The sequence below is a fragment of the Dipteris shenzhenensis genome, chromosome 14 (assembly GCF_047967505.1).
Source record: "Dipteris shenzhenensis isolate YYH24624 ecotype China chromosome 14, Dip_SZ_1.0, whole genome shotgun sequence".
Lineage (NCBI taxonomy): Eukaryota > Viridiplantae > Streptophyta > Polypodiopsida > Gleicheniales > Dipteridaceae > Dipteris > Dipteris shenzhenensis.
The window spans coordinates 24113069-24123429 of NC_141609.1; the positions used below are offsets into that span (position 1 = coordinate 24113069).

The 10361-nt window shown below is 41.1% G+C and overlaps 1 protein-coding gene across 1 annotated transcript; it reads right to left on the bottom strand.

Annotated features, from left to right (window-relative positions):
• Positions 1 to 7820: 7820 nt before the first annotated feature.
• Positions 7821 to 8866, bottom strand: LOC147894361 (uncharacterized). Its single transcript, XM_087385441.1, has 3 exons — positions 8641 to 8866; positions 8305 to 8399; positions 7821 to 8218 (listed from the first exon to the last, which is right to left on the bottom strand). Exons 1-3 carry the CDS (start codon positions 8762 to 8764, stop codon positions 8093 to 8095), a joined length of 345 nt encoding a protein of 114 aa, XP_087241567.1. The 5' UTR covers positions 8765 to 8866; the 3' UTR covers positions 7821 to 8092.
• Between the last annotated feature and the right edge of the window lie 1495 nt (positions 8867 to 10361).

A 10361-nucleotide genomic window follows, 5' to 3' on the forward strand; every position in this document is an offset into this window, starting at 1 on the left:
GTAGGTTTCTTTTGGCAGGACATGATAGAGGCACGAAGATGTATAGAGTGCAAAGACTCGGATGAAGAGGACCCCCAACAAAAGGAGGAGTTACTATGGGTGTATAAGTCAACAGAGTTAAGCAATTAGTGTGTAATCCAATTGTGTGAAGAGGTCTACCATTGTGCAGCATACTGGCCTCAAGAGCTGGGAGATGCTTGCCATAGAGAGGCTGATAAGATAGTTGGGAGTCTGGAATTTCCTTGAAAAAGTAAAATGTCGTCGTGTTTTGAAATAATAAAAATCTTGCAAGCATTTCTTGGACTTGTGGACTTTCTCATGGTGCTTGTAATACCTGATTTTGTATCGACCTGCTTCCATGTTAGTACTTAAATGTTTTAGGTAGCCTGGTGGTTGAAATCTGACGATTAATGATAACCAGTCTTAAGGGCACTTGTACTCTGTAACAAATTTAGGATAGCACGGTAGTAGATTAGGGATATCACAGTAGTAGTGCAGGATAAGTTATCGCTAGTATGGTGGTTAGTTGCACTAGGATATTAATAGCCACCAGCATGGTGGTTTGCTTCTATTATTAGAAGATGAATGGATTTGTAGGATGTGTGGATTCGTTATGGGAAACTAGCACGATGGTCGTTGGGATATACTAAAAGCAAGAATAGGATGAAATCTGATGGTTAACAAAACGATAAACAGTCTAAAGGGCACTGTTTTAGTATAGCACTCTGTAATAAATTTTAGGATAGCATGGTAGTAGTGTAGGGATAGCACAGTAGTAGTGTAGGATAAGTTATCGTCAGTGCGGTGGTTGGTTTGCACTAGAATATTAACAGCCAGCGTGGTGGTTTGCTTCTATCATTATAAGATGAATGGATTTCTAGGATGTGTAGATTTGTTATGGGAAACCATCGCGGTGGTTGTTGGGATATACTAAAAACAAGCATGGGATTTACCATTTGGGATTTACAAAAATAATTTAATAAAACCAGCACGGTGGTTACAAGTTTGGGTTATAAGCAGTCTCAAATACAAATTCCATTTTGTAGGACAAGTGGACATATTGTTTCCTTGCAATGAGACTACATACATTTTCTTAGTACTGTCTCAGTTGTCCTCGTCCACCTCTCCAAGACACCCCAAGATGTACTCATCCGCATTGTCTAAATCCAATTTGAAGACAGGCTCTTACCCTTCTTTCATTGTGGCACAAGCTACATCTTGAACTTAATAGCTCTTACTAGATAAGAGTACACACATGTTTGTGGACTCTTATGTAGTAGTTCGTAATTGTGGCCTCTCTTGGATGTTTTTTTGTACCAAAAATCTCCGACTACTACATCCCACTTCTCATAGGTTGTTCCCCAATTATCCTTAAATGTTTCCTTGACCTTGTACTTAGGTTTTGTACACTGCAACGGAAAGTATGGGTCATCTTCCTTGTTCTCCGCAGAATCTGTGACAACTACAAAGTTATCCCCTCTTCTAGACAGTCAGTGAGGTCATCAAAGCTCTCCCTAAACTGTGGTGAGTTGTTTGTCTCTCCATTGTTTGTCACTCCATCTGAACGTAGAGGGAAAACTTGAACTCGCTCCCATGTCTTCACAATTGCAATGTTCTCATAATCGTCATGATCCCCTATGATGCATGCACTGCAGAAACAAGAAAGTTTTCTTGTTTTAATTAGTTGGTGGTTTGAAAAGCCCCATATCTTGTGCAGGCCACGAACTCCTTTAATTTTCTTGCAATTGTGTTGGCTTCTCCTTTGTACTTCATCCACTTTCACTTCATGGAACACTCTGTGTACTATGGTATTCTTAAGGCTTTGTTTACTATATGTTGAATGCGCTCCTATCGAGAGGTTGGCTGTAAGCCATGTTACAGCATCATGGGCATCATTGAGTTTTTCTTGAGGGCATGCTAATTGGTGTTTAAATAGAGCTTGCTTAATAACAACACCACATCCATCATGTTCACCCTTGCCATGGCTAGACCCAAAGAAATTCCACATCATGTCTAGACCGATTAGGGATTTGAACCTTGAGACGAAGTAGAATTCACGTGCTGATTTAAATTGGGAGGCAACACCATCTGACCACACCCAATGTTGTTTTATATTTTCTACATGGGGATTTTTCTTTTTCGGCCATTCCCAATGCAATAGAAAAGCATGCTACACAAATAGGGTGTCATGTTCCCTATCATCTGAAATGTAGAAATCGTACGTGCGTTGCACTGACATGGACTCCTATGAGTCAGCAACAAGTAGATTGGCATCAAGCATGGAAGAATCAAGCAAATGATTGTACATGATATGCACAAGAATTGTTATCTGCTTGTTGTACCAATGAGCATTTTGTATCTCATCTTGTTCTTGAAAAGAATAATTTTTTGCAAAATCTATGACAGATACAATAGTATCACAGGGAAAATTGGCAAGGCATGTCTTGAATTGCTTATCCTACCAGTTGGCCGTGAAATTGTAAAGCACATATTTTGGGATGGATTGAACCACGTGACATACAAGCCTTGGCTAGGTGCTCTTATATGACAATAGCTATCTCTTTTTATCGGATCCTTCAACATTGACATTTTCAAATCTCCTCCATTTTAGAGCAACATGGTTGTCTTCCCTCATATCATTTGGACAAACATTGAATGTCTTCTTCTTTAGCGTCAAACTACAATGCTTGCATGTGCCACGAATGCATTCAATCTTGTGCCACTCACGGCCTCCCTTTGGACACAAACCACTAGCTCCCACAGTCCTTAGGCTACAAAACCTGCCCTCCCTTGCAACACAGGATGAGGATCCAGGTGGCCTATAGACTACATTGGGGAGGCACGGGCATCGATCCCCATGGAGCAATGCTCCAACACTTCTAGATCTCAAGTCATTCATAGCTTACCGGGCTAATTCAAAGTCTGTGTGTTTTGCAACAACGAACATTCCTATCTTTGAGTTTCCTGACGTACCAGGGCTTACAATGCTCAAAGCTCTTTTGCCCAATTGAAATGTATGGATTTTGATCCATGAACTTGAGATACAACTCCGTCTGCTGACCCAACATGCAAGAACAATAGAACAATGAGCCCCCTTTTTGCTACTACTAAAAGAATACAAAACATAGTCTAATTAAAGTATATAATGAAGCAAAATAATTTTCAACCACCATGCTGGTTTAGGATAGTCACAGTTTCAATCATCGGGCTGATTTAGGACACGTTTAGGATAGTCAACCACCAAGCTGGTTTAAGACACGTTTAGGACAATCATAATTTCAACCACTGGGATGGTTTAGGACACTGTCACAGTTTCAACCACTAGGATGGTTTAGCTTGATGGTCTCAACTTCACAGATTAGACAATAACAAGTATATTGCTTTTCATTTCTGAATTTCACCATTAGAAAATGACAATATATTGCTTTTTATTTCTAAATTTCACAATTTAACAGTGGTATATGACCCGAAGTATCAATGACTTCCACACTTAGGCTATCTCTCCTTTCCTGCATTCTATCGAAGCCCATAGACTTCTTGGATCAGGATGATCGTGCATTGCTTCTACTCTACATTCAACTGCTGGAGCCATGTTGGTCCTTCTAATTGACAACATCTTCGACATTGTGCGCCTAGGCCATTTCTCCTTTGTTTCAGGGGACACCAACATAGCTAATGTCGCCCTCTTTCTCCCCTCTTTACAGCTAGTTAATCTAAGTTGTGCACCCCTTTCACTTTTTGTAGGCCATTTCTCAGGTTAGAGAGCATCGCCTCTTGGGTGTGCATCTCCCAAGGTGTTCGTAGGGTTGTTACTCTACGAACTTTAGGGTGCAAGCTAAAGCTCGTGAAGACTCGAGACTAGTAATCACCTGAATGGCCTGATGTTGCTGCCTCAAATGCTCCCACCAATCATGACACCATAGCTTGTGTTCTTTGCTTCGATGGCAATGATCGAATCCGTGCATCTACAACTGCTTCTTGTTGCTGCTCTATAAGGAGTCTTCTTTCTTCTCGTTGTTTCTCCCTTCGCAGATGTTGCAAAAGTGTCTTCCGTTGCTGATTTGATTTCGTGCCAATGCTTTCCTCGACCCGCACTCTGTTCCTTGTTTCTTGACCTAGCTTTTCGACTTTCCTGTCTCGCAACCTCTGTCTGCTTCTCTTGCAAGCCATGGCAAGCTGCATGTTGCCATTAACGCCATGGCCACGATCAATCCAGAATAGACCAAGAGAAGCTAGCTAGTGAGGTAAGCAAAGAATAGAAGATAACTTACCCGATAGAAGACAATGGCAAACCAAAGTCTACGCAAGGCCATGTCGAGATGTGTGCAGGTTGCAGGGGGGGCAGGTTGCAGGTACTTAATCTTCCAAGATTTGATGAGCGGGAGGTATGAAAATTCAAAATTCGCGAGAGTAGCAAAATTTCAGTCGTGAGTCTTTCCCCTCTGGCGATACACATGTCAGCAGACTTGGATATCCCAAACAAGTGCAATGTGGCCTAAAATGCTTCAAAACACAAATAGGCCAAAGGACATGCTATCGGGTTTGATGCTACGTATTATTAAATGCAATGACCTTTGGCATGCTTATGAGCCATATAGCAAGCAAGTGCATGGAAAAAGAAACAATTCAAAATTATAAATAGTGTTGGTTTTATTAAAATATGTTTGCACATGCACAAATTGCACTTTTCCAACTTCTTTCATTTTAGGGTGAATCTAGATACCAATACCAACAACTATCAATGTTTTAAGACCATAATGCACTAGTCCCAATAGTTTGGATTCCAAATTTTCAATCCGTTTTGGTTTCAACAAATCAAAAAAAGTTATAGAGCGTGCCCTCAAATGGGTATGCATCACTTTAGCACAACATTGGAGGCCCATTAACCCATGCATAATGATCTCATTTAGGTGTGTCCTTGGGTTGAGGAGCAGCTCACGTAGTGTACTTTTGAAGGTTGCATGTATGTATAGAACAAAATTTTGATGTTTTGGAATAAATTACTATATCCTATAGTCTTCAGGATGCATCCTTCACATGTAACATAACACTTGTAATGCTTTAACGGTCTCGTTCGAAATCCTTATTCCATAATTTTTTGCTCTCCTGTTCAAATTTGGAATGTGTACTACAACTTAAAGACAAAGTTTGTCGAATTCCATTGAGCAATGCATAAGTTATGGGTCATGCAAGATACCTATATACAGAAAAGTCCCTGAACCTCACCAAAAATGGCTACACCCAAGCAAGCAATGACCCGCTTCTATATTTTTTGTATGATTTTAAAAAAATAGTAAGTTTCTAGATTATAAGTTGGTAAATATTATGACCTAGTTCCTTTGTGCCAAGTATGAAATAGGATTAACCCTTATACAATTACTTTGATGTAAATCATAAAGTGAAAGTCACAAGTGAGTTGATGGAGTGAACCACCCAGGTCAATAAAATATAGCACCCATTCTACTAGCGATAATAAAATAGGCTTAGTCACCTAGAAAGTTACCAACAAGAAATGTGACATTAACCAACTGTTGAAGCAAGGGAGTACTCAATGTAGAGCATTGGACATGTCAAAAAGGACAAGTTATATGCATACAAAGAGAGATAAAAACCAAGCTTTTTCTCATATGTACTATTGCTTTATATTAGTACTAATTTTGGGTTAAGTTTTCCTACTACATGTGGCAAGCACCTTAATATGTGAATGGCTCCTCCCATGGACTTAGATTGATGGTGCCATTTGGACCCTTTTCCTTTGTCTTTGGATAGCAAAGTTGTGACAGAGACCTTGTCATATAAAAGGAGGCCTTGATTTTGTGTGATAAGGAACAAAGCAATGCACCACAAATTTTAAAGACACTTTTCTTGTGTTTCACTCAATCACATAGCCTACCATCACTATTGCATCAATTTCAGGTACACAAGTGGATGGTGTCTCCTGATGTGCTCTTTATGCTAGTTGACTTTTTATCAGTGTGGGGCATAAGACAAATACAACTCACTAACTTACAAACCTTACCATTGTCCATGAATAGGTTCACTTCCAGAAAGTGCAAGCAAGTTAGATCTCCTTTAGTGTACCCACTAGGTGGTGCCTTGGACAAATCCCTTAAATCTAGAACTATGTTGGCAAATGGGTCAGTGTTGTCCCCAAGAGAAAGCTCATAAGATTTATCTACACTAGGCTATGATAAAGAGGTTGATGGGTGGTGCCTTTTAATTCGAAAAAACAAGGGATGCAAGGCCAATCCGAAAGGAAGCGGGAGACTTAAACATTGAGGGCAACACACCATATGCATAATTTTAAGATGCGAAGCAATGAAGACAAAGGGAAAAGTGTGGGTTTATAACCTATGAATAGTCCATGGAATAGTCCTATCAATTAGTGATAGTCGAGAGCTCGGCTAGAGGGAAAGTGATGACCGTTGTTACGACACCGAGAGGTTCGAGGGAAGGGGGGAGGTAAACTCCCGGTATGCCTACAATATAATGGGTTTAGTAAATTCTGAGTGGAAGTGTCAATGGTATGATTTATTGAGTGATGAAGTTGTGTGCCAAGCATGAGGTCAGTTACGTCTCAATCATAGGGCATGGTCCATCGAGTGGAGTGGGTAAAGAAGGGTGATGAAGGACCTCGAAATGGTGCACAAGTCTGATAACAAAGGATGACCAAGAAAGGGAAGCTGCCAAATGACCGAGATAGAGACATTGTGCAAAGCTTTTATATATATAGACCCACATGCAATATTTTTGTCAAAGTGCGTTTGTCTTTGTGTTGGGAAGTCCCACATGAAATATAACATTTGTATATTGCATTGTCCAATTCTGTGGTAGATCAGATAATGAGATGAGAGGTTTTTGGTGGGTTTTGGGTGCTGCCGTGCATGTGCTGCAGCTGCTTTTGATTGTATCGCGCATGTGACCTCCATCACCTTTTCCTGTAGCGTCTTGTCTGTCGAATGCGCCTTTCAACTTTTGTCCCGCTATTGGGTCCTCTTTCTCTGCTCTTTGATCCTCCGCAGATTCCTCGCACAGCGAAAAAAAGCTGCTTCAACGTGACCTCTATCATTTTTTGGTCCCGTTGATCCATCATCTCCCACTGTTGTGCAGTCGGTGCAGCGAGTAGCTTTACTTTCTTCGAATCGATACGCGCCTTGCATGATAGCTGCTGGTTGTTTAAATCGCATTATTGTATGTGTAGAAGACATCAACTCGAACTTTAGTTCGTTACGTTACATTAACATATACATGAACTCGGCTTGCAGCGTACAGCTGAAGATGATTCTTCTTCTGCTTCGGACTCTGGAGCGTTCCGTTGTTTTCCTCGTGACGTAGAAAGCTTTATTCTGGTAAACCTCTTTTCGCCGACACATGGCTCCATCTAAACGTGCTTGACGTCAGAGCAAGAAAAGCTCACCCAAATTACTACGTAAGAGCGAATGATGCTTATACTTAAAACCAACTTTTTGTGGCTTGGAATCGTCTTTCAGATGTTTATACTACCATTGTCATATATTTAATCCCGTTTTGTTATCCTGAACTAAGTTCCTTGGACCTTTAGAAGCGTCGTCTATGTGTCCTTACGAAACATCTGCATCATCTGAAAAAGAGAAGATCTTACAAGCATGTGACCAGTGTAATCACATGAAACGTGAGGTATCTTCTCGGAGTACACGGATTGGCACCCTTAAGCATGTCGATGCTTTACAAATGAACAGAGAATGCAAAAATGTTTGACAAACAGCGGCCTAACTTAATTGTTCACAAAAGAAATGGCATTTTGAAGCGCAGTCCAACCCTTTCGATAACGAGCGTTAGAAACAAACAGATCTTTGGTCTTGTTATATGTATCATTACAAAAAACCGAATAAGGATTTTCAGCCTGAGAGGCTTAAGCTCTTGAAACAATGTGATAGCACTCATGCACACAAAGAAATTTTACGCAACAATTCCGACTCTACTTTGGACCATATAGTCCTCCATATTACATTGACTACCACAACCCGAGAGAAGCTGTGCCTGACGACCAGTGTTCAAGTCAAACCGAAGCTGCAAGTGCTGTCATATTGAAACCGTTGTTTCTCGCAACACGCTACGGTAGAGTCGCTTCATCGCTTGAGGGGGGTTTGCCTTTTGGATTATGACTCCCATTCGGTTTCGGCTCCGCGTAATCGATAAAAGCACCAAGTTTTCTAAATGGACGTGCACCTTCCACATCCTACATTCACAAGTGAGTACGAGCCATCACATTAAGACGTCTATCGTTTCAGACAAGGAAGAAGCAATACGGGGATCTTTACTCACCAATACGTACACGTCTGGTATCCCAGAACGCTGCACATAGTCGCTAGGCTCATGCTTGCCGAGTAGAGCTGCGGATTGGAGCAGTCGTAAAGATTCTAACCATTTACAAAGGCCAAGTTTGTAAGTACAACACATGCGGCACGTATAATTTTGCATCACTGACAGGTCCAAACTCTACGAGAATTTGTTAAGAACTTCCTTTAATCCCAACTCTGCAAAACTACTACATATTGATCAACTAAAGTAGGCACAACAGATGTATCTGGCATTATGCAGCTTCGTTTAGAATTAAGGACGCTAAATGGACTCTTAGTAAAGGGTGGAACAATAGATCACCTGTGGGCAGCAACGACTTGGCATTGGCAAGGAAGAAGTGACGACTAGCGAGTAGGAGGACTAGCATGATCAAAAGAAGCTTGCAGCAAACTCTGAGGCCGTTGGGGAGAGAAAGAGCTGCCATAATTGAGGCAGAGAGAGAGAGAGAGAGAGAGAGAGAGAGAGAGAGAGAGAGCTGATCAGGGAATAAGAAGAGAGCCTGCAGTCTCCAGCTTTAAGAAGTAAGAGGGCTGTGCCTCAGTAAGAGATCAGAGCTCGTTAAAGTTGCTTCATGCAGCATATGACTGGCCGACCATGCCAGTGATGGGAAAAAGTCAAACAATGCACCACTTATATTCGAGATGCTCTTGTACTTTACACAATTTCACTCTGATTTGTCCCTGCCCAGCTACACCTAAGAGCTATTCCATTGAGGTGTTCCTTGGTGACACAAAACAATGCAGCAATCCCCCAACGCTTGATTTGAAATCGTCTTCTGAAAAAACATCCCCATAGAAAATCAAAGAAGGCAGTGGAATACAGCAGTGTACAGCTTTGCAGCCAGCAATATTGGAAACAGACACAGCTTCTTTGTCTCGCAGAGCTCAATGCGTGTGTTTTAAAGCATACTAAACGATGGGGGCGTTTGAATGGAGCATTTCTTAAGTGGGTATGGTGGAAGGAACGTTGGAATGCAATGGAAGTGGACGACACTGGCATAAACATGTTTTTGACTTTGCAAGCGCAAAAGAACAGTGGTATATCTCTCTCCAGGGTACACTCACAGCCCTTCAAACATGACATCATCTAAACAAAAATTCACATACAAACGACAGGCCAGACGTGCAAAGGAGATCTATACAGCAAAAAAACACAGCCCTTGATTTCCAACAACATTAGTGCCTCTCCAAGACCACAAACATAATGACAGCTCTGAAAGTTAATCGAATTAACAAAACCTCACACCTTACACAACGCTCTTAAACTCCCAAGCCAACGCCAACTCTATGGACTAGTGATTCTTGGACACATTGTGTCCAAAAACATGATCTCACGGATGAGAGAAAATTCAAAATTATTGCCGAACCATAACCCCCCATGAACTTCAAAGGTGTCCGGAGATTTATGGGACATGCGGGCTATGATAGGAGATTCATATTGGACTATGCCAAGATGGCACGATCCGTGTACCGCCTAATGTTGAGCTTTGAGTGAACAATGGATTGCCAACACTCCTATATGACAAATTAAAACAAAACGCACCCACATTGAGGAGACCCATTGGGATGTAATCTTCCATGTTCACACAAATGCATCCAACTATGCATTAGGGCGTCTATTGGTGCCATCAAGAGCACTGCATGTTTCTACCTTTGAGATTCTTCAACATTAAGGACAAGGTAGTTTGCTTGATGCTTGATGCTAAGGTGTGGAATGTTGAGGGAAGATACAGAATAACACCAACTGTGATAATAGCATCTCCATATATATAGTTTTTCAAAAAATAATAGGCAGCTGCCAACAATTTTCGTACATGTTTTTATAGCATTTGGCTTATGATTTGCCACAACTTGCCATACATTTGCTCAATGAGACTCTTCACTACTATTCTTCCAAAATCTATACAGATAAGCTGTCTATTTCTCTCTCATTTGTATTCATTTCTACTTGTTGTCTTGTGTACCCTCTTGTGTGTCCCTCAAACTTCTACAAATTTGGCCATGTGAATTATCATATGCGTC